We start from the raw sequence: 23791 nt of genomic DNA, 5'->3' as shown, positions 1-23791 counted from the left end.
ATACACTTAACATTATTTACAGTATGCCAAAATTTAATCTTGTCAACTGTTTAACATTTCACAAAATACTTTAGCCTAACTTCCCTTCAATACATTAAGATAACAGAAATGTTCAGCTGATGAAGAATTGCATTTCCAAAGCAAACAAAAAATACACCATAATGCCTGCTGTCGTTAAGTTTTTATGTCAGTTTTTTTTTTTTTTAAAGAAAACATGAATGTACAAAGCAAAGTGCGGTAATGAAACACTCCATAGAGTAACTAGAGGATGAGCACTCTCAAATAACAAGCTTTGTGCCCGTCCATCCACTTGGAAAGAAAGGCATGAAAAGGTCACATACTTGGCTCTGTTGGGAAAATACTCATCAGGCGTGAGAGAAGGCTATGGACTGCTCGCAACACTTTGGTGTTTCCACACGTCATACAGGCAGCGATTCCACGCTGCAGGGGTTTGAAGCTACTGAGGATGGCTGGAGACTGGAGAACAGTTAGCAAGAAACTCAGCACTTCCAAGCCTGTGCAAATATTTCCATAGTTAACTTGATTCGGCTGCTCCTAGAATGGAGAACACACGTCACACACAGATGAAATCAACTCTAGTACGGTGAATTCTAGAAACCTAAGTCAAGCAAAATTTAAGACTGTCCTATTAAATATTTAGAAATGGAGTAAAAAACTCTAAATAATGAGCACATCATACATATGTGACCACGGTAGGATTTCATGTTTAATAAGTTTGCTTTAAATAGTATTTAGTTAAACCTTTTTTGAACGCTCATGAAAATATTCAATGTTAAAATTTTGAAAATCATTAAAATATAGTCTAGAAAGGCAATTACTGCAATGAATTTTGCTTCTCTCCTTCCATTTTTTTAGTTAAAATCCAAATATTCTTCCAAAAGGAAGTATCCTTGAAACTGTATCATGATGAAATCAACCTAATAGATGGGCCAGAACTTTAAAAAACAACAATAAAATAGAAAGTGGAGTGCATGGTTTATAGTACAGATAAGTACTGCCTCATGCAACTTTTGTTAGTGGTGTATACACACGCATGCCTAGCCAGGGTACTGTGTGTACACTCTGGGTTGTGAGATAAAACCTCTCACTATGGGGAAAAGGTAGAAAGTCACTGAGCATAGCACATTACGTTATGAAAATGTTAGCCTATTTACGGGCAGAGGCTGTCCACATGCGACTGAGCTCGATTAAACTGTGACTGTATGTGACAGTAAAGGAATCCGACCCCTCAAAGAGAAAAAAGGAAAGAAACCTGCAGGCAACCCAGAAGTTATACACCAAGCTGCAATCAAAGCATGAGCAGCAGACTTAGGGGACTGTGATCCTACTGTTTTCACAGCACAGGTAACCTGTCAAAAAACTTCAGCCACATGTTCGTCTTCACAATGCAAAATAACAAGTGCTTACAATAGGTTTGCAACCCCCAGCAAATTACAGGATCAAGGTTTTTACAGAAACAAAACAAACCAAAACCCCACCAAATAATCAGCATTTGGGGCTATTTCTTTGTTACCTGACTATACAGTGCTCAGTAACAAATTTTATGTACATATGCTTTAAAAATTCAAGTCTATTTTAAAGGTTGCTGCACAAATCAACTAAAAATGTTTATTTCAAACCAGCTAGTAGGTCAGTTGAAGAAATGAGACTTCAAAAAGCATGAGGACTATTATGTTTTCAAAACCAACTGTACTTTTGGCTGGGTGGAAGTGAAAGCTGAGGCTTTGAAGCCATTTTCTGCAAGTGAAACACCCTCATTATCAGTATGAAAATTAATAAAAGGAAACCTCATTTAAAATGGAGTCGGAAGGCCAGAAGGGGGGACCCTCAGGCTCTACCACTACTGGCAATTAGACCCCAACAGGAAGAACTGTCAATCACAGATCTCAACAGGAAAAACACCCCCACTACTTCACTGTTCCAGCAGGAGAAAGGAAGACCTCGTTCTTTGCCCATCAGCTCAGCCAATGAGACACCTTCACCACCCTGAACTCTGGTTTTCCTCCATTTCTCCAACGGACTTTTGTTTAAAACACCCCCTCCCAACTTCCTCCTTTTTCTCTAGAAAGGAACGTTTCTCTCCTTTGCTTGCTGGACTTGCCTATGGTTTCTGCTATTGCTTACAATTCCTCTGCCATTCCCAAATAAACCAATTTTGCTGGTAAAATAACTGGCTGTTTTATTTTTAAGGTCAACAGTGGCCAGAAGAGAAAGTGGAAGGGGCCACAACTGGCCAGAGGAACAAATCAGAGGTTTGGGTTTGGGCAGGCCAGCCCCGAGCCCCGGCGGCAGCAACAGCCCGGCACACCTACCACGCTCATCAGCAGCTTATCGAACCACTGCAGTTTGAGCTCGGACTTGGACCACATGTCCGGTCGCAGGGCCGTCTTCAGGAGGGTCACACACCGGCGAGACAGCACCTCCCCAGGGGAGCCGGCGGTGTTGGTGTTGTCGTTAACCTGGAAATTCACTCAAATTCAAGCCCCCAGTTCTCTGCAGACGTGTTTCCAGTCACTCCTGTGACACTGCCTCTGCCCACGGCCCACGGCCTTGCATCCCAGCACCTCACGACCACCTCCACTCCCATCTGACTCAACTCAGCCGTCTGTTTCAGGGACCCTCTCCCATGCGACCCTCTGCTCCCATGCAGGGCGTCGGGGGTGATTTGCTACCATTTGTGTGATTGAGACGGGTGTCAACAGGCTCCCCAGAGAGCAGGGCCCACACTCTTCCCCGCCGGAGGGCCGAGGCTGTGCCCAGCACCCTGCAGCCGGCAAGAAAGTGCTGGCTGAATAGTTTAGGAGGGTCTTTCCAACTTGAAGAGCCTCCACAGTATTGCAAGACACATTACTGTATAATAATGAGAAAAACTTAAGGTTCCCAAATTTAAAAAAAATACTTAGGGAAATTTCATTTACAATATTTTCTTGAAATATGAAAATGAAAAGGTTAAAAATGGATTCCAAATAACTCCATGAAAACATATATATGAATGATAAATAAATACAAGAGTTATAAAAGCATTTAAATTGCTAAATGTTGTGTTGGACCATCCCAAAACCTTTAGAGATAGAAAACTTGGAAGTTAAATAATTTGCCTAATATCACAGAACATGTTTCACCGACATCATAGAACTACCATGTTTTACCAACACCAAGATTCCCTTAATTGTAAGATACTTCATGATCTTATCACCAATGAAAGAAAAAATGTTTTTTAAAAATCCTATCAATTTAAGACAAGAAAGATTTCAGAAATATTAACATCATAAAAACCAGTGGAATTCGGGAATGAAAGTGACAGAACTAGCTGTCAGATCTTGGTTTGGCTATTTCTTTTTGGATGAAACTGTCCCAGGAAACATTGTGGAGCTGACTATGTAGTCTTCGTTCTGAAGGGTCCCTGACATAAGACACTGAGAACCCGCACCTGACAAGCCACTCGGATGAGGAAGTTCACCACAGTGTCCGTGTGCTGCTTATCGATGGGCTTGGCAAGCAGCGAGTCCGCTCCAGGCAGCGACTGGCTCCTCCCAAACACCTGGAAAAGGCAGGAAGAGCCTCCTCAACACTTCACTGCAGTGTATGGCACTGACTCATGCAGCCCGCCACCAGGGGACAGATGTCATTCTGGGCACTTGGGGACACTAAAGGCAGGCAGGGTGTCCACAAGACAACTAGTAAACAAAGAAGCCATGAAAAGTAATGGGTCGTGTGCTCTAGACTGAAGGCAGCATGGTCCTCAAAGTGAAAGAGTGACACTAAGGTGGCTCTCACTCAGGCTGAGAAGCAGCCGGCCACGAGAGGAGAGGACACTGCACCAGTGAGAGGAAAAGGAGCTCATGGACCGGTTCTAAGCCAGCCCAGGACTGGGGCGTTTCTCAAGTGGGGAATAGGTGTGTGGCTGGAGTATCGTGAGCAAGATGCAGGGGCACGAAGGCCATCAGAGGGCCAGGTCACGCAGGCCTCGGAGGCCAGAGTCAAGGGAGGGGCCTGCTGAGGGGAATACAGTCTGATTTAATAGATTGTTTTTATTTTGAAATTAGCATAATACTCACCAGACCTTACAAAGACAGGACAGTGATCTCATGTACCCTGCACCCAGCTTCCCCCAAATTAAATTCTGGAAAGATTTTTGATTCTCTGCTTTGCAAAAAGCATACTGAAGAGGGATAAAGGTGGAAAGAGTGAGAGGAACTGGGAGGCAGTTGAGTAATCGGGGTGAGAGGGAGGCAGAGATGAGGGGAGAGGGTAGGTATTCGTGCCTGGGCTGGGCTGGGCTGACAGAACTTGCTCTCGACTGGATGTGTGGAGAGAACTAAGTGGACAGACAGCAGATGGTCCCAGGCTCCTAATATGAGCAGAGGGTGCAGGCAGGGGCCACGTACTCTGGGGAATAAAGGGGACAGGAGGCAAATTAACCTTTACAGTTATAGGGCCGTCACCTCAGTGCGGGGAGGAAAGTGAGCACCCCCAGAGCTCTCTCTCTCGGTGGCTGCCCTCCAGCCAGAATGGGACACACTGTTTTTAAAAACTGAATACAATATGAGCACGTGTTCTCAATCGTGTTTCTTGCCCCAAAGAGTTTCTCTTGAGAGTTCCTGGAAGTAATTAACTATTATCATCCAGAACTCTAATGGTATTAAGTGGTGCAAAGAAAAATGTGTCTGTAGCTTGGGAAACACCTCGAGTAACATGTCATTGGGTTTCTCTGTTACGCGCAGCCTCTCCCAGCTGTGTCTCTGGCAAGGTGCTGGGACTTAGCCCACATTCGAAATTTGCTGAGTAAGTGAACAAACTCCCACAAGGAAGTGTAGAGGCTGTAAAAGGAAGCACACAGCGTGGGCATGTGATCTTACCGCACTGATGGCTCCTGTGGCCGTCCTAAAGCGCTTCACTTCCTGGGCGGAATCCACTGACAGGCCTCTTTTAATGGAAGATGAGACAGAGTTCACTCCTTCTCCACTTGAACTTGGGTCCATATCTGAATCCGGCTTAAAAGACACACACAAACACACACACACACACACACACATTTGATGCCACTGATTTCCACGGAGAAGCGTGACGAATAGTCAGGGAGGCCACGAGAGGGCTGGCTGCTCTACCTGCTGCTCCTTGATCCTCTGCAGCTCCCACTTGATGACAACTTCCGACAGGTCCACAGCCAGCCTTCTCTGCTCGATGGTGACGCTGGGTGTGAAGCCCAACCTCTGCATGGCGCTGACCATGTGCTGTACCAGGTGGTGCCGTACCGGGTAATACACCTGTGGGCACGGGGCATGTCACGCGCGACGCTGGGCTGTGACCCCAGCACACGCACACAGACTCAGGTGAGCCAACCTCCTGCTGGAGAATTCTGAACCGTAACTTCAGGGAGGGAATTCTCATTACCTTGTGTACACGTGTGTTTATCACTTCCCTCGTCCCGGCTCAGTCCCACTATAATAGTGTATTTTAGCCTTTTAGTCGTATCAAAAAAAAGGCTGAAACACTGAATTCTCCTTAGGTAGGCAAGTCTAGTCACATGCATCAAACTTCAGGCTTGATGTCTTAATAGTCTAGCCATGCCAAGAAGTAAATTCCCAAAAGAGCCAGCTATAAAAGCTTTCAACTCAATGCCATTGGGGTTCCCTTTTCCTCTACCCCAAATCTACAAGAGATATTTACACACGAATAAATCCAACAAAGTGAGCAATTTGGCTATGGAGAGGGTACCAGCAACAAGAACAACTTTTTAAGCCAAGTTACCAAAATCCAGTTAATGGTGACTCTTCCCAAAGTAACAACTCATCTTCATTCACTGTTAACTGAGTAATTACAAGAAAACTGCAGCCTTGACAGAAAGCAGCACATACCTGACACATTCTCTGAAGTACAATTTCCACGTTGACAAAGCCATACACACATACACATATTAATCAATGGACCAGAAACACCTTTACTGAAAGATGAATAACCACCTACTATCGCAGAAAATGAAAACTAGGCAAAACTTCAAAGCAAATGACTAAAAATGCATTACACATCTGTCTACAGTCCTTTGACATACCTTAAAATGCTGCACTATCAAATGCAAAATATGAACCAGCTGGGGGACCGTGTGCCCCTCCTCCACGATGATCTTCCTTGTCCAGTGGGTCAGCATCTGGTGCCCATCCTCCATTCTGGCTGGCACTGCCGGTGTCAAAATGGCCATCGCTTGTCTGACAATCGCTCGAGCTTCCATTGCATGGGCCTTGAGAAGACTGTGAAAAACCTGAAATAGAAGAGAAATCCTTCTCTAAGATGAGAATGAAGTCTTTAAAAAAAAGATAAAAACAATAACTTAGAACCACAGCATGATATTTTTACAAAACAATTTTTATGAAATTCCTCCAGGCTCTTACTGGGAAACAACATAGTTGCTTTCTCTTTCATTAGGTTTTGAGCAATGGATACATTCATTCTAATATTTATTGAGCGCCTATTATGTGCCCGTGCTGGGCTCAGGTGGAACATACCAAGACGAATGAGACCTAGCTCTTTGCAGAGAGCTACATCTAGCATAGTTCGTGGGAAGTTAGTTGAGGTATACAGATAATTGCACTCCTGCCACAGTATGGAAAATGGAGTGAAAGAGGCCATGATCAGAGGCAATCTTGCAATAGTTCAAGTGACTGGTGAAACCATGATGGCAGTTCATTCACGGGAACACAAAGGCCACCCGACTGGTACTGAGGGTAGAGGGACAGGAAGGGTTTTGAAAATCAGCAGGACTTGCCCATGCCTGGACACAGGGGAGAACAAGAGGGCATCATAGATGGTCCTCGATCTCTGGCTGGCATGACTGGGGGAGAGGGGGAATTGCCAATCACAGAGACTGTATTTATACCTCAAGTACATGTGAGAGGTGATGTCTGAGAGGCTACGGGTTTTTGGGGGGCCTGGGGTTTAATACCACAGAAATTCACAAGAAGGAAACACAGTGACCTCACAGAATAGAACCCGAGCGGTTACTTACCATATCTTCATGGGGCAGACAGAGCACTCAAGTGTATTATTACATCGAATTCTCACACAGAGACAGTGACCAACCCTCAGCGTCACAGAACTCGTGAGTGGAAGAAACAAAACTCAAATCCTGACGTCAAAGCCTAAACCACTGAGGGACTCAGGGACCATCACATGACAGGGGGCTTATAAGACAATGGTTCAAAAGCACCCACTGTATAGGGCTAAGGAGTGGGCCGACCAAACATTTTCAATGGAACGGAGACTCAGAGGCCAGAATGCCATGGGTAGAGGAGCAGCAGGTGGACAAAGGAGACATTCTGTTTCCAAAGCAAGGCTGCAGAGGAAGGAGAGAACAGTACGGGGGCCACGGGGAGGGGGATGACTGGTCATGGGAGGCCTCCCAGAGCTCCTGAAATGGCAGACACAGCATTTCCGAATGGCATCGGGAAGAGACAACAGAAAAGGAGGTCGCGATTGCACGGGAGTAACGTGGACCTGTGTGGAAACATTAGGGAATGTCAGGCAAACAGGAGGGAGCCAGGCCAGGTACCTGAAGTACAATTTTCTTATGGATTGCGAATTTGGCGATAATGTGTGCCAGGAGGAGGTGGCCGCTGTATTTGCAAGCGGGGTCCACGCAGGCCTTGGAGAGCAGGCAGGGCCACGCGAAGGTCATGAGGCGGCGCAGCTTGCTATTGCGGTTCTTGTTGTTGTCGTGGATGTGGTGGGGCGCGTGCTCCACCAGCAGCGTGGCGTACTGCAGCAGGTGGATCCGCAGGGAGTCCAGCATGTCTGCCTGCTTCTCGGGGTCCAGCACCTGCGGGGACGAGCAGACAGGAGCGCCCGTCCAGTCTGAGCTGTTCCCCACTAAGGGTCACACGCGGATAACCTTACACACGCGCGCGCACACGTTCTACAGGAGGGAACCAATCACGTCATGTCAGTTTTCCGTTCATACACACGGATTAGAAACTCACTGAATTTATTTCAACACTGCAAATAAAGGCAGGCTTATAGTCAAAATGCAGTGGGGAAAGTAGCTTGAGGTGAGGAGGACTTCCTCTTTGATACAACGTTTTATCAGGACTGAGTGTCTTAATTTCCAAGTACTTGATATTTTTTTTTTTTCGTGGTCAACCATTATCTAGTCCTTACTTTTCAGTATTATGATCAGAATATGTTACCTGTATTTTTACAAAATTGTTATGGTTTTCTGTGTAACCAAGTATCTGACAGATTTTTTTATGTTTCGCGCATATAAGAAAAAATGTACACTTTGAAGAATATCCTACATGGCTCTACTGAATCAAATACATTGACTACATCATTCAATTCAACTAAGTATCCTACTTTCTGTCTACCAGAATGATTTGAAAGACGGAAATCTTGCATCACAGCTGTGTTTTCATCAGGACCCTTTAGCCCTCTGTGTCCTCTTGCTCCTGGATTTCCTGCTTCCCTTTGGCCCGACTGGGGCTCCAGCCTGCTGGGCGCCATTTATCCTCATCCAACATTCAAAATGCCAACTCCTCACTGTGCCAGTTTAGTATGGGGATAATCAATAACTCCTTGGACTCAGCTCTGTTCCCTTGGGACAGTGGGGTCAGAACTTCAGGAAGGGACAAAGACTACATAAGGGCCAAGAACTTGCCAATGGGAACCACAGTCCCCTCTGCCTGGACCCTCAGGACAGAACAAGTGACAAAAGAGGTGAGAAAACTATGCCCTTCCAAAGAGCATTAACGTGTACGTGGTATGCTGCAGGCGTGGACCGCCGCCAACGTGGACCGCCAACAGCTCACAGCACTCCAACAAATGGCCCATATACAGAATACGCAATCTAACAATCTGAAGGCAAACGGAACTCCTGCCCTTTGTCCTGCGTCTCATGCTGCAGATGCTCCCCGTCCATCAATCCCTTAGCCACCTCAGTTATCAGATCGGCTGTCACAGTATCTCAGCGCTTGTGTTCACCCTTATTTTACTTATAACGGCTCCAAAGCACAAGACTGGTGACGCTGGCAATTCAGATATGCCAAAGACAAGTCAGAAAGTGCTTCTTTTTAGTGAAAAAGTGAAAGTTCTGGACTTACTAAGAAAAAAAAAAAGTTGTATGCTTAGATTGCTAAGGTCTACGGTAAGAACAAATCTTGTGTCTGTGAAACTGTGAAGACAAAGAAATTCGAGCTAGTTTTGCTGTCGCATCTTAAACTGCAAAGCTATGACCACAGAGCATCTTAAGTGCTTAGCTAAGATGGAAAAGGCACTAAACCTGCAGGTGGAGACATGAACAAAAAACGTGTTACTCCGATTGATGGCAACGTGTTGCAGCAAAAAGCAAGGGATCCTCTGAAATGAGTGACACCAAGCCATTTTGCTACAAAGTAGGAGATGGTTACAGATCCAGGAATAGGTTTGGACTAAAAAATATAAAAATTACTGGAGAGAGACCACATTCACATAACTTTTATTACAGCATATTGCTGGAACTATTCTATTATTATTAATTTCTTCCTGTGCCTAATTTATAAGTCAAACTTTATCATAGGGATGTATGTACAGGAAAAAACATACGATATATAGAGATCAATAACGTTCACGGTTTCAAGCATCCACTTAGGGTCTTGGAACATATCCCCCCAGGATAAGGGAAGACTGCTATATAATGCTCTTATTTCAATGAACCCATCACACACACACACACACACACACACACACACACACACACACACACACTCCTCATCTCCCACGTTACTTCTCACACCAATGCATTGTTAGTCACCTTGGTTATAAACACACTGGTGATGCTTTCTGGGTTATCGCCTTCTGGATTGGGTGGTCCTAAGAGCTGCTCTCCTTCCCCCTTCTCAAAGCTGTATAAGAAAGCAGGATTCAAGATATGCTGCAGAACCTACAAAAAAAAAAAAAAACTAGAATTATGGAGAAGGAAAACAAAGCTATGTTCTTTATTTGATAAGGTTGGCAGGTCCACCAGTTTGGTCATATGGTAAACCAGAAGGTTAGAACTCAATCAAGGGTACAACTGATAATCTTGACTTTTATTCAAAGGGTCAACCGGAAAGGTAGGTCAAGAACTTGAGGAAAACAGATATCAGCCTGGTTTATTCTTTTAACTTCAAACAAGGCATTCTCTAAAAACAGGGAAACAAACTATTTTTCAACACTGATTCACTGCTGGATCTGCCTTGTTTTGCAACAATGGCATTTTCCTCATAAACAGTCCAGACCACTATTTAACTGACAACAGCAACACAGCAGAAGGTGAATGGTGTCCTTGGTTCCCTAGAAAATCAGCTCAAATGCCCATGGCTTCTACTGCATAACAGTGGGGCTCACCTTGGCTTTCAGTTCATCTCCGAAGTTGGGGTCACTGAAGTCCACAAAGTGAAAAAATAGGGCACGTTTTTGAGCAATGCTATAATTCTTGGGAATCTCTTCCTCCATATATTCTTTTAGGAACGTCATGTTGCAGAGAAAACGGCCAGTAAAGGCTCGGAGCAGCTGGAACAGCAATTCTATGTCTCCATAATTCCTTCTGAAGGGTGGAACAGAAAACAGGTTAAATCCTCACAAGTTCCATAACTATGTATGATCCCTGACTTGTCTTTTAAACAACTAAGCTAATAATAACCCATTCTCTACAACAAATGTGTCTACACATATCCAATGAACCACAGCTATACACAATTTAGCAAAGAGGCTCCAGTTTAGGTTATTGGCGAGAACAAGTCAGTTGATGTAAAGCACAACAGATCCACCCACTTGCAGTAATTGAGCAGACAGTAGGCCAGCAGCTTGGGTTCCTTCCAGTTTGTGGCAGCCATGTTCTCCTTCCGGTGTCTTTCTTGAAAGGTTTCACTGACCCACACGCGTCTCAAGTGGCTCACTAGAGAGTGCTGATTGGCCAGCCAGGAGTCATTGTTTTTAACTATAATACTTATGATCTGTCAAAGAAAAGACAATTAGGGAACTGGCAGGGTTCTCTGTGTGTCCACTAAACTTTTAAGATCCCAGGTGTCTAATGAGAGACGTTACCTTGATGGCCTGAAACTGGAGATCCAGGCGCATTGTGCTGGTGCTGGGAGAGCCCGGGCGCACCGTCTGCGTGCCCCCGGGCAGCAACAGGGTGATGAACCTGGTGGGGTTTGCTGCTAGCACATCGCGCAGAGGTCTGGCATCTTTGTGTTTTAAAAAACTCTATAAAAACAAAGCAAGACAAGCTGTTTTAAGCTAATTTAAAAAAATATGTATCACAAAAGGTTCAGATGTGATATAAACTCTAAGACTCTTTCTAAACTTCTTTAGGCAGGCTGAAAACAACACTACAAGCACCCTTTTTAAAAAGTGCTTTTTAAACAGTAATTATACTTTATAATTCTGATAATCCTAGCAGCTCATTTGTTACCACCATCGAAATCCTACACAGAGAGGGATTCCTGGACTTGAACTCTCCACATACACAGTGGTGTTTCTAATATTCAAATATGTTAAGAGAAAAACAGAGCACACCAGCTCACACAAATCTGCAGGGACACGCAAGTCCAGCTCTTCGTGCTCTTACCATAAACATTCTGCTCCACTGGGGGTCGTTCAACGTTGCTTCCATCATGAATAGCTCCACAGTCTGGGAGGGGTGCCGCGTCAGGAACTTGATCAGAGGCTCTCTGAAGGGACTGCCGGCCTAGAAAACATGTAGTGAAAATGCTTCTGCTCAGGGCTTGAGGCTTTTCTTGGTCTATCGACCTAACGTGGTAGGCGTATACATCCCTCCCCCTCGTAACTGAGTGTGCTAACATGAGCAAATATTAATATCTAACATCTTTACACTGTTAGATGAATCCCTCTAAGATCTAACACAGTGAAAACATTATAAGCAACAGAGGAAGAATCAGAATTAATCCTAAATTTGACCATTACCTCAATCAACATAGCCCGTTCTGTTTTCATCACAACCTCTAACAAAGGTTTGACCAGAGTTTGAGGTGCAGCTGGGATCAGATGAAAAAGGTTTATAATTGCTGAACAAATTTTCATTTCCTAATGAAGAAAACCAGAAATTATAAAATAGGCCAATTAATTTCACTAGCTACAGATATCAACATTACTACAGACCCTACTATGGTCTAGCTACATTCGCAAGGCTAGCCACCAGATGCAAAGAGTTAACGTGTAAAAAGCACAACTTACCAGTCTCACGTGATAGCTGCAGCCTAAGGAGACTATGTGCCCTTAGGCCTCAGATTTCACTGTCATGGGGGGTGGGAGGGAGAACTGACTGTGTATACCTGTGATGATTGTGCTGTTTTTTTCACACACTGTAAAGTGTTGGAAGTGACCTTACGGGTTGCCCAGGGAGCCCCTCAGAGGAGAGGATGGTCATGCCCATGGCGGGGAGAGCGTTAAGATTCCCTCAGTTTGCTGTGACATCATAGGGACTTCCCAATGCACTAAGCCCTGAGGGCAAAGACTTATTTTGCCCTCAAAACTCAGCACCAAGTCCTCAAAAGATACTTAAGTATTTACCCTGGAAATTAAGTATCAACTTAAATAAATGATTGACCATGGTGCTAAAAATCTGTCAATCATGCCTAAAACTAAAAGCCAACAAACAGCTTCAGGGAATCACATGAAAAATGTGAAACACCAACAATTTTTCACATTTTAATGTGCTAACAGCTCAGTGGCCAATTGCTCTGAGTGTCATTCCAACTTCCGTTCTCAGTTTCAGTTCCCCCAGTTTTGGGTCTGCAATTCCAGGGAATTCCCCATGACCACAGGGGAGGGCAGACGCTGACGCACCAGCCTGCATGGCGTGCAGCAGGCTGTCCACGACCCCACGCTCAGTAAAATGGGGATGATAAACACCAGTCGTGAGTGAGGGGCCACATCCGGCAACACGTGAGATACTTCTCAAAATGCCTCTTTAAACCATGTCGGCTCCATGCCACCTCTAGAGTTCTCTTCTACAGTGTTTTCAAGTCTTCGCACAGAGTAAGTTCTACTCTGGAATTAGAGTAACATTCTAATAATGCTCCTTTTATATTATGGTTTTCCGTTTTCCAAACACTGTCACAAAGTCACTTCTTTTGGTCTTCCCAACACCACCGGAAGGCAGGAATGACAGATATTATCATCCCCATTTTACAGAAGAGGGAACGCTCAGGGTTGACTGTCCACAGTCACAGTGTTGGGGCCCCATCAGTGTGGGTGCGTAAACGAGACGCAGGGCGCTGGGTGTGGGCGAGCACTGAGGTCGGTAGTGTGAAAGAAAACGTAACTCCTCCTGACTCGTAGCAGGTATAATAGATTCTTTGTGGAGTTTCCTCTTCAGAGGTTGTTAGATGTACGAGTTCATATGAACATTATAGCAAAATCCAACTGAATCTTAAATATTGAGATATTGCAATTCTAACATGTAGAAAAACCAAAGAACTTAGAATCTTGCTTAAAACATCCTAATAGGAAACATGCGTGGCACCCGGACAGGTCACAGCAATGATACTAAGACAACTCTGCCACAGACAGACAATACGGCTCACTGCACTCAAAGGCACAACGCACTCTGTCCATCACAGAACCACAAGTCACAGCAAAACCAAATACGACCACGACCCCCTCCTGCACCTCCACTGAAATTCTCACCTCTACCCCTTCCATGGCAGGCTGAACCAAAACAAAAATTACAGCATGAAAAAAGGCAACGAAAAGGTGAAAAGAAAAGAAATATAAACTGTTCTTCACATTGCAAGTCATAAACTGACTTTTAATAGGTTGTTCTCACCTCAAACTGACAGAATGGAGACAAGGAACATCTCCCGCACTCTGAAATGCTTTCCTGAGGATGGGGAGGAAAATCATCTTTTTTTTCTATTTATGTCATTTACATAAAAACTTCCCACATACTCATACACAGTAGGATTATTGGGGTAAACAAGACAGTAAAGACACAATTATCAGAAAGCACACAATAATTAATAAATGCTCAACAGCAAAAAAAACACCTTCCACCCTTCTGATGTCAAACATAGCCCTTCCGACAGTGTCGAATAGAGTGTATACCTCCCGTAAACCAAATTTTAAAAAAACAGGAATTTTGGGATTCTTGTCTGGGGGGAGAAACCTAAGACCTTGTTGCATGCAAACACATTTAAAAACTGTTTTGTTTAGAGTGAATTATTCAAGATTTTATGTGAAGAGCTAAGACATTTAAAAACAAAAAAAACAAAAAAACCTCTTTCCCAGCTAAAGTCAGGAGAATACCCGGGGGCTTAAATCACGTCAGTTAGGTGTGTCAGAGGCCCCCACACTCAGAAAATCCCACAGGCCACAAGCGGATAGCTGGGCAATCTTGTGAAGTAAAACTGCATATGTGTGCATGTGTGAGTGTTGGATGGGTGTGAGTGTGTGTGTTCATGTACGTGTGTGTGTGTGTGTGTGTGTGTGTGTGTGTGTGTGTGTGTGTGTACAGACATGGCATAACAGGTGGTCATGAGTTCTGTCCTGGAAGTTCAATGCTAAACAGGCCAACTTTCCTAAACATGATGAGGGTGCAAAGTTCTGCTCATTGGGGGTACCCAATGTGACAGAGAGGCTTTTATTAAGTTTTATAGTCAACTAGTCAACATGTCTTCAAATAGTTTCTCAACGAGTCAATGTTATTTGGGGATTTAACCAAGTAGGAACAAACTACTTTCCAAAACCCATTTCCAATCCCGGACAGCATCCATAAAAATGACCAGAGCTCAAGTGCAGACAGGCGGCTTGGCCCTGGGCTGAGGCAGTGGAGCCAGGGTCACGATGCCTGGGGACCCCAAAAGCCATGGTCTGAGTTCAGAACTGAGGCCTCCCTCACGCAGCTGGACGTTCCTGGCTGCTCAGGGAATACACTCATCCGACAACCAACCTGCTTCATTCAGCAGGAGCTCAAGGACTTCCCGATGCCCCCCCCACTCCACCCCTCTGCAACTGTCCCCACCCCGAACCCTTCCAAATAACTTGCTATAAAAGTTTATGGAACTTTTTTGATCTAATGGAAGTCATTCATCCACCCACTGGGTTTTTTAATATTAATTCTAGAACTGGTTATGTGTTTCAGATAATTAACAGCTGATTATAAAAACAAATATAAAATTCAGAGCAAAAATACCTAACAGATGAAACACAGGAGGAAAAGCAGAGGCACCTGTACCTACTCCCAAGAGCCTGGGCTTTTAAATATACTCTGCTCTCTTCCACGAAGATTCCCTGATTTTTATTTTTCCTGTTTATATGAATAATAAACCTTCAAAGAGGTCATGGCTGGCATAACATTCCTAAAAAAGTTAAAAATCCTGGTTTAGTTTTGCTTATTTAGTTGGCTCTTTAAAAGCAGCAGGAAACAAGACTTACAGAAATAAAACACTTGACACACAATGGTCAAAACAAAGCATAATAAAGCCAAAAAAAATCAAGTTGGAATGAAACACAGCATCCAACAAATAGGCACAGGAAGACAAAAAGCCACATTAATTATGCCTCTGAAGAGCTACAGGATTCCCTCATCCGGACTGCTGTACAATTTCACCAGGCAAAACAGGAACTTACGGAAAACACAACCTCACCGACAGGAAAAGCATCCACTTAAAAAATATTTTAAAAGAATATTAACATATACAAGAAAGATTAGAGTCAAAACAGCAAGAACCATTCATTGTTAAGAGACAAAAATCTTTAATGACCAACATTGGAGACTTAGAAAGATTTGACTAAAGTAGTTTTCCCTCAAAACCATAAAAATGTGTTTTGAAGTAAGTACTGGCCATTTGACTCTTGGCAAACAACTGGGGTGGGAGATTTAGACCTAGAAAACATAAATTCTTTTACTTTTCAGTGATGCTTTATTACATTCTCCTAATGTTTTAAGTCCTAAAACCTCTACTTGGTTTTATGAGGCAATGACGATGGGAAGCAATGGAAAACAGCAGCTGAGGAGTGCACCACCATGCAAACAGCAGCTGCCAAGAACAGTCTAGAAAATACACTTTACACATTTTAAAGCAAAACTAGTAAAATGGAAATACTAACATATCAAGCTTCTCAAAATTCTCATCAACAAAAACGTCATATTAAAGTAAACAAAAGGAAGATTTTAAAGAAACGTAAAAAAGAATGTTTCCAACAATTAAGAGAAATAAAAGGAAATAAAATGCTACTAAAATATGTTTAACAATTTAAATGGACTATAATCATATAAAACTCGATTTCTGACCGGCATTTTAATTAAAAGCACTGCTCCAATATTAACATTGAGAACCGCAGTGCCCGGCAGGGTGGCCCCTCCCAGAAACACACAAGTCACTCACGTTTCCGTCGCTCCTCTGGCCCCCTTTATGGGTGAGGACCACAACTTCCATCCACTTTCGCAGATGTTGCTGCGGAAAAAAAACATATCATTAGACATTTCTTCCTCACAACAGGGGCATTTCAATTCCCAAATCTGCTCTTGGGTGAAAACTCAGACGCAATCATTAATTTCCATCATATTTAATATGAGAACGGCAGTGTTCCTATTACTGAAATAGCCCAACCATCACACTAGTGATGAGAATAATCGGCATTTATTTATGTTCTATACACAGGCTGAATTTACCCTGCTCCACAGAAAACATGCCAAAACCTGGCCATTCCAATATGAGGATGTTTACTAGCGTCCATATTACTTCTGTCACCTTACTACTGGGTTACTTGGCGTCACAGCTGTTCACTGAGTGCTAAGGCACTGTGCTAGGTGGCGGGGAAGAGAAGCAAACAAGCAGACATCACCCCTGTCCTCGTGAAGTTCAAGTTCCAGCGAGGAAAACAAGGTAGGACACACAGGTAGATGCTGTGTGGAACAACCGCTGTGGTAAGAGCGGTGAAGGAATAACAGGAACCAACTTTACACGAGGGTGGAGGTCACACGTGCCAGAAGCACAGGAAGAGCGCTCCAGGCTGACAAAAGGAGGGACACAGGCCGAGGCCAGACACAGAAAGGCGGCCACTACAACTGGGGACATGCGCACAAGGGGACCCCGGGCAGGATCCCATCAGGTCAGAGCCATGCACATCAGTGCAGAGGTAGCGATTCCCTTCTGTAAAGAATGAGGGCGATCGTTCTGTGACAGAGCCCGTGTTCTGCTGCCAGAGCGAGAGAAGAGAGATCCCTGAGCCCAGGGCGACAGTGGCCTGACCCGGGCACGTGGCAGGTCCAACAAAACCCAGCAGACAAGTGCACAGAGCCTACAGCGAAGACCACAACAAGACCATCCAAATAAGAAACAGAAGTATCTTCATTACCCTTAAACTATCCAACGTGCTCTTCGAAACACTGATGCCCCACGGGAGCTGAAAGAATTGCTTCAAGAAAAGCCTGCAGTGAAGCAGGCTTGGGGATTGATGGTTTCAATACCCCTACAAACTTTCTCTGAATCTTTAATGTAAAACTTCAAGAGAGGAATATAGTAAGTTGTTTCCCAAACTTGCTTAGCTAGTGAACTGCATCTCATGGAAAACCTCCATCTGGCCAAGGTTCCAAAGAACACACATTGAGAAACACTAAAACAACGCATGTTTCTTCAAAAAACTAAGCACGCTAATGTTTACCAGTAAAATTCCTGGAAGGATATCACCAGACTATATCCTCATGCACCGTTATCTTATTAGAATAGCTATTTAAACCAAAGACATGAAAGTAACAATATTAAAGGTGCAGAAAATGGCCAGCTACGTATGTTTTAGATTCCCCAAAGGAAAAAAAAACAGTGCTAACTGGTATGTAAAATTCATTTTCAGTTCAGTAAGAAGATATCCAAAACAACTAACCACATAACCAAATGTCAAGCAGTTCAAATTTTAAGAAAGGAAAATTTCCAAAGTTGTTTCCATGAGTGCCCAGGTGTCTTAGCTCTTAAAATTATGCTGAAGGCTTGAGCTGTTAACCTCAAAATACATCATATGAGGGACAACAAAGGCTGCGACTGAGTCCAGTTCTGCAGGACATGAGGAAGGGCAAATGTGTCCCTGACCACCACACCTGACACAGCACCGTGGGCACAACATACCTACATCAGGAAGACCCAAGCCACACATGCAAAACACCATCAGCACAGGTCCAGGCTGGACTTGGGCAAGAAGAGTGCCAGATGAAAATGGCTGAACAAACAACAGTTTCAATCATTCTATACCCCAAGTACATCAACACTCTCTGCTTTGAGAGGATTTTCAAACACTCAGAAAGCAGCTATAATGCAGAGAAGGAAAAAAAATTCCCTGAACAAACCAGAAACACCCATGTAGTTTATTTTAGGGAAAAAGACTCCTGGCTTTAATCAGAAACTGCAGAGTATGAGGCCATTTTCTTCACAATGTTCTAAAACAATTTGGATAACATTGCTTACTAAATGAATTCCCCGCTCAAAGCACATCTGAAGGGTTAGACTGGGGGTAGGGAGGAACACAAAAAAAAAAAACACCAAAGTTGCTTCAGGCAGACATGCAAAGACAGCAAGAAATTACAGCTGGCAGAAGGAAGAGACAGAGTAATTTTAAAAAGGAGACAAACATAAAAAGACTAGGACATTGAGAACACATGCACAGACCTCATATGAAAGCACCAATAGTTGTATATTATGTCAAATAAAATGTATACTTGTGCTCTCATTAGGAAGTGATATAATTTCACTTAATTTAACCACGTTTGTTGGTATGCACGTAAATTGGTAAGTATGTATGTGTATTACATATATTTGGAAGCTCAAAGAGAAGCAGTCTTCCAATTTGGAAAATTCACTTCCATATAATACTGTTACCCAATTACACTCTACTATTAGGGCATCACTTACAATTTTTAGGATCAATCATAACTATCAATTCCCAGTGAGGTATTTTGGTCATTGTATATTTTTAGCTGTCTACAGATAAGAAACCAGTATGTGAGGTAAAAAGTTGTGTTGTTTTCATATACACTCCATACCTATATCTAAATCTAGTTATCTACCTACTCCTGTTTACCACTGGGTGGAAAAGTATACCAAAAACAAAAATAAAACCTCCAGTTTCTTAAAATGTCTAAATGGCCAAAGGATACTTAAAAACATAAGCATGAAAAATACACGTATGTTTGCAGTAACGTATCATGAAATCGTTAACAAATTATTTTTAAATATCTATTTACTAGAAACAAAATCAAATACATAAGAAAGTTAATAGCTGAACCTTCTTCATCTGCTTACACTTCAAATTTAAACACTGCCAAAGAGATATTTTATTTGCATACATATTTCCTTGGTAATTCTTAAAAAAAAAAAAATCAAAGGACCTCTAGAGTTCTTACAAGTTTTTCACTGTATCATTGTCTATAATGGCAAAAGACTGGGAACAATCTCAATGGTCATCGGTGGGGGAAGGGTTAAATAAATTATGGCATGTCCACGTAATATTATATCGCCATAAAACAGAATGAAAAGCACTTTGTGTTCTGATATTAAATGATGGGATGGTAATTAGAAAAAGTAAGAACTGTGTGTCTATTATGCTTCCTTTTGTGGGAAACAAAAGAAGATACACATCTCTTATTACAAATGTAAAACACCTCTAGGGACACAAAGCACACTGTTAACACTGGGTGTCCCCAGGAAGAGGTGTGGGGATTTGGAGGACAGGGAGGGAGGGACACTTTTTCACAGCACACCCTTCCATATACTTTGAATTTTAAATCATGTAAATACATTATTTATTTTAAAAAATAATTTAAATTTTCTGGTTTATTATTGAGTATGTTTAAATGCATTTGGCTTACCATCATCTGATCACAAAATTTATCATTGAAGGAGTTTGGGAAGAGCCTGGTAACCGAAGTCAGACGATTCACAACGTTCAGAGTCAAGCTTCGATAATCCCCCAGCATCATCAACAAAGGTCGCATATGAGTGTGGATTTGATCTACTTCTATGGTAGCACCTTCTAAAAACTATTAAAAAACAAAGGTTACAAATGAAAACAGGTAACAGAATATACTTTATAATAAAGTGGAACACATACGCAACTTTAGCAGCAAGTTGTCTTCTCTTGGGAAAATGGAATATTAACCATATTCCAAAAGTATGATGTAATGAGGAAGATTAGTCATTACTGGTAAAAACGAGGTGTGATCAAAAAAATACAATGAATGTTTAAGTTAAACTTATTACGGTAAAAGACACATTGCCATTAATCCCCTTTAAAATACTCCCCCTCGCTTTGAATACACTTATCCCATCGTTCTTGCCACTTTCTGAAGCAGTTCTGGAAGTCCTCTTTCATGAGTGTCTTTAGTTGCGCTATCGTGGCTGACTGGATGTCCTCAATCATTTTGATTTGGGGGAAGAGCCAGAAGTCGCAAAGTGCCAGATCCGGTGATTAAGGTGAATGAGGACACACTGTAATGTTCTTATTGGACAGAAATTTCCGTATAAGAAACGATGTGTGACATGGAGTGTTGTCATGATGGAGGACACTTTAAAACACACCTTCTCTCAACCGTAGCTCACATGTGACTGACTGCACCAAACAAGTTGAAACTTGTCACACACTGTTACTAAGCTTCCATGTGCCTGCCTTTCCATTGGATGGCACTCTACAGCAGCATTCACCATATTTTCTGATCACAACAGAAAGGCTCCGTGTCACACATTGCTTCTGGTACAGCAATTTCTGTCAAATAAAAACATTACTACAGTGTGTCCTCATTCACCTTATTCACCGGATCTGGCACCGTGTGACTTCTGGCTCTTCCCTAAAGTCCAAATGACCATGAAAGGAAACGGTTTTGAATCGATTCAGGACATAGAAGCAGCCACAACCACGCAACTAAAGACACTCACAAAAGACGGCTTCTAGAACTAGAACTGCTTCAGAAAACGGCAAGAACAATGGGATAAGTGTGTTTGAAGCGGGGGGGGGGGGGGGGGGTATTTTCAGAGGGATTAATGGCAATGTGTCTTTTACTGTAATAAATTGTTTTTATTTACACATTTACCATATTGTTTGATCACACCTCGTATTTTAAAACATTCAGTACAACTATGAAACAGGTGGAGACATCATTACAATCCAGCATGTATTAACCACAGGCTCTTCCAGACATACAAAGTAAACAGGAAGAACTCCTTCAGGCACCCACCCACCCCCACTCACCTTTCTCATACAGGCTTCTCCAGCCTCCTGGAGCTCACTATTGGTGGAATTAAGTGCTTTGAAGAGTGCAGCAATGATCTTCTCTCTAGATTGAGGAAGGTAATTGCAGGCAGCAAGTGCATCTTTAGGGAGAGAAATCAATATAATTTTCATTATTAACCTGAAAAATACATGAACAATTTCCCTGTCTAAAGACTCTTACCAACCAACAAAAAATATGCATCACTAAACCTCTTTCTTAGCGTCTGGCCTCAAGAAAGACAAAAGAATGCATGGTCTTCTACTCACATTATCTAAAGTGAAGTCAACAACATGCTAGAAAGGCCATGATAAATCTTACACCCTCCAGATAGGAGAAAGAGGGCTCAAGGGGGAAAACAGAGGGTCCCCACTAACACTGCTGCCCCCAAGACATCTTCACATAGAGTGAGCATGGCTGACCTGCAGGCAGATATACTGAATTCATGCAGACGGCACACCTTGAATTTTGTGGTGAAGGGAACAGACAGACAGACACAACCTGGCTTCTCTCTACTATAATGTCTAATCAGGCAGCCTCCTCCCAACTTGGAGGGATAAAGACTTTGAAAATACAAATATTCTTAGGAAGGGGACACACCTCAATCCTATGTTAGTTATGAGATAACATTCTGACACGAGTAATGTCCGTATCAGCTAACAGGAATGTATGAGAGGCACCCCAAAGAAAAACCCCAACAGGAGAAGTGAGAAGCTGCCACATCCCTGCACAGCACCTTCCCCACTCTGGCTTTCTGTGTCTTCAACACGCCACCCCATCCTCAAGCTCGAGTCTATCCTCAAGCTCGAGTCTACGGTCTGTCTCTCTGCTTCTTACCACTAACTCAAGGATTCTGGCAATATTTTGTTAAGGGTATAAATATCAACAAAGCAAGAGGCAAAGTCAACTAACATGCTAATATTGGGTATTTATTTACAAAAAAAGGGGGTTGGCTGTTTCTAAGTATAAAAGTGAGTACCGATCTAGAACATTTTCCTAAACTTTGCACAATTCCTGTGCCCAACACTGCAAAGTGATGTTCCACATTAAAGCCTCGGGACAGGAGTCTCAAACACGTCTGAATCGTTACAGTCTATAAAGGTTGCCGTGTATCTTACTATATACTCTGCTGCAGATGAAAATGGACTATCGGAATGGCATGACAACTCTCTAAAACCAGAATATTAGGTTCATAAGAGAACTATGAAGAGTTTACTATAGAGTAAAATCCATAGTTTATTAAAAAGTAAGAAATGATTTAAATCCTAACAACCTATATAATCTACTGATACCTCTCTCACTGCATAGTTTGATAACTTTGCAAACATAATGTTTTGATCTCACTTTTAAAAGAACATAAAAAGTCCAAAAAAAAACAACACTAAACAACAACAAAAAAAGGCCTCTATCCCCTTTCACTTTTATACCCAGTAACTCACTTCCGATTTACATTAACTTACTTAATGCTGCAATTCGCAAAGGAACGAGTGACGGAAGGCTTTTGTAACAGGGCAGCTTTGTTAAAGCTGAATCTTCAGCCTCACATAAATTCAAGAGCTGCAAAAGAGAAAACATTTTAATTTCGTCTGCTCTTACTGTAAAGACATAAGAACCTTGCAAATAACTGAACACGGCAATCTTCCACACACCCCACAACACAATTAACAACTGACAAACTAAACCAAAACAATTTAAGTATGAAAATGTGACTGAGCTTCCTTATTCTAAAGCAGTCAGCCAGCCTCATTAGTGAAAGAAATTACTTTCTCACCCACTGATACCATGTTTTTCTTTACACACAGAATCACTTTAACTGCAAATTCCATGATGGCAGGAACACTCATCCTTCTTCAGTAGCTGCTTCCCAATGTCTCAGGCCAGAGCTCAGCAAATGGAAGTACTGTCGTTCAATTATTTGAACAATAATACTTTGTTTTTCAAGTACAGAAAAACATAAAGAAGGAAGTTGAAAGTCACTGGGAATATTATAACTCAGAGATTCTGAAAATGCTTATCCTTCTAGACATTTATTTTATCGTACCAGTATATATTTATATATCTAATATCTAAAATACCACATATGGTGTGTTATTATTATTTTGCCATTCTATTTACATCCGCAAAAAATGGTATAGGCTATACCATTTTTTTTCCTTAAAGATTCCCACCTTGTAAAAGATTTAAAACGGTAGAAAAGGATATACAGTGATAACTACTTCAAGTTACCACCCCATTGCCCTTCCCTAAGAAACCACCATTACTAGTTACTTGTATGCCCTTCAAAACTACTCTCCTCATATAAACAGGGGTGTGTACGCACACATATATAGACAGACACCGATATCCAAATCTAAATAGTTGCAATATAAAGCCCGAGTTCCAAGCGACCATACACCTAAGTCCCGTGGGAAGCTTTCCAGGTAGATTCCCAGGTCTGACCTCAAATCAACTGAACCTGAATCTCTAGGGACAGGACTCACAAGTCTCTTATTTCTCAAAGATCCTCACACCTTTTGATGCAGTCAGCACACAGATAAACACTTA

General features: G+C 42.6%; 1 protein-coding gene across 17 annotated transcripts in view; it reads right to left on the bottom strand.

Annotated features, from left to right (window-relative positions):
• TRRAP (transformation/transcription domain associated protein) overlaps positions 1 to 23791 on the bottom strand; it is a 120463-nt gene that overhangs the window by 50162 nt on the left and 46510 nt on the right. For 12 of the 17 annotated variants that reach the window (XR_013992343.1, XM_081034885.1, XM_081034899.1 and 9 more), the window contains exons 28-46: positions 22708 to 22804; positions 21229 to 21350; positions 19853 to 20023; positions 16380 to 16448; positions 13820 to 13873; positions 13681 to 13701; positions 11956 to 12075; positions 11600 to 11719; positions 11074 to 11235; positions 10801 to 10982; positions 10375 to 10573; positions 9800 to 9928; positions 7568 to 7834; positions 6074 to 6280; positions 5130 to 5288; positions 4881 to 5015; positions 3452 to 3562; positions 2334 to 2480; positions 342 to 555 (exon numbers count right to left, since the gene is read on the bottom strand). Coding sequence is in view for 16 of the 17 variants with exons in the window: in XM_081034885.1 (XP_080891011.1) it covers positions 342 to 555; positions 2334 to 2480; positions 3452 to 3562; positions 4881 to 5015; positions 5130 to 5288; positions 6074 to 6280; positions 7568 to 7834; positions 9800 to 9928; positions 10375 to 10573; positions 10801 to 10982; positions 11074 to 11235; positions 11600 to 11719; positions 11956 to 12075; positions 13681 to 13701; positions 13820 to 13873; positions 16380 to 16448; positions 19853 to 20023; positions 21229 to 21350; positions 22708 to 22804 (2686 nt within the window). In the remaining variant the exon portion in view is untranslated. The remainder of the gene's footprint in view (positions 1 to 341; positions 556 to 2333; positions 2481 to 3451; positions 3563 to 4880; positions 5016 to 5129; positions 5289 to 6073; positions 6281 to 7567; positions 7835 to 9799; positions 9929 to 10374; positions 10574 to 10800; positions 10983 to 11073; positions 11236 to 11599; positions 11720 to 11955; positions 12076 to 13680; positions 13702 to 13819; positions 13874 to 16379; positions 16449 to 19852; positions 20024 to 21228; positions 21351 to 22707; positions 22805 to 23791) is intronic. The other 5 variants (XM_081034886.1, XM_081034890.1, XM_081034887.1 and 2 more) reach the window with 1 other exon arrangement.

The sequence above is a fragment of the Rhinolophus hipposideros genome (genome assembly GCF_964194185.1).
Source record: "Rhinolophus hipposideros genome assembly, chromosome: 23".
Classification (NCBI taxonomy): domain Eukaryota; kingdom Metazoa; phylum Chordata; class Mammalia; order Chiroptera; family Rhinolophidae; genus Rhinolophus; species Rhinolophus hipposideros.
This window is presented reverse-complemented; position numbering and strand designations above follow the sequence as displayed.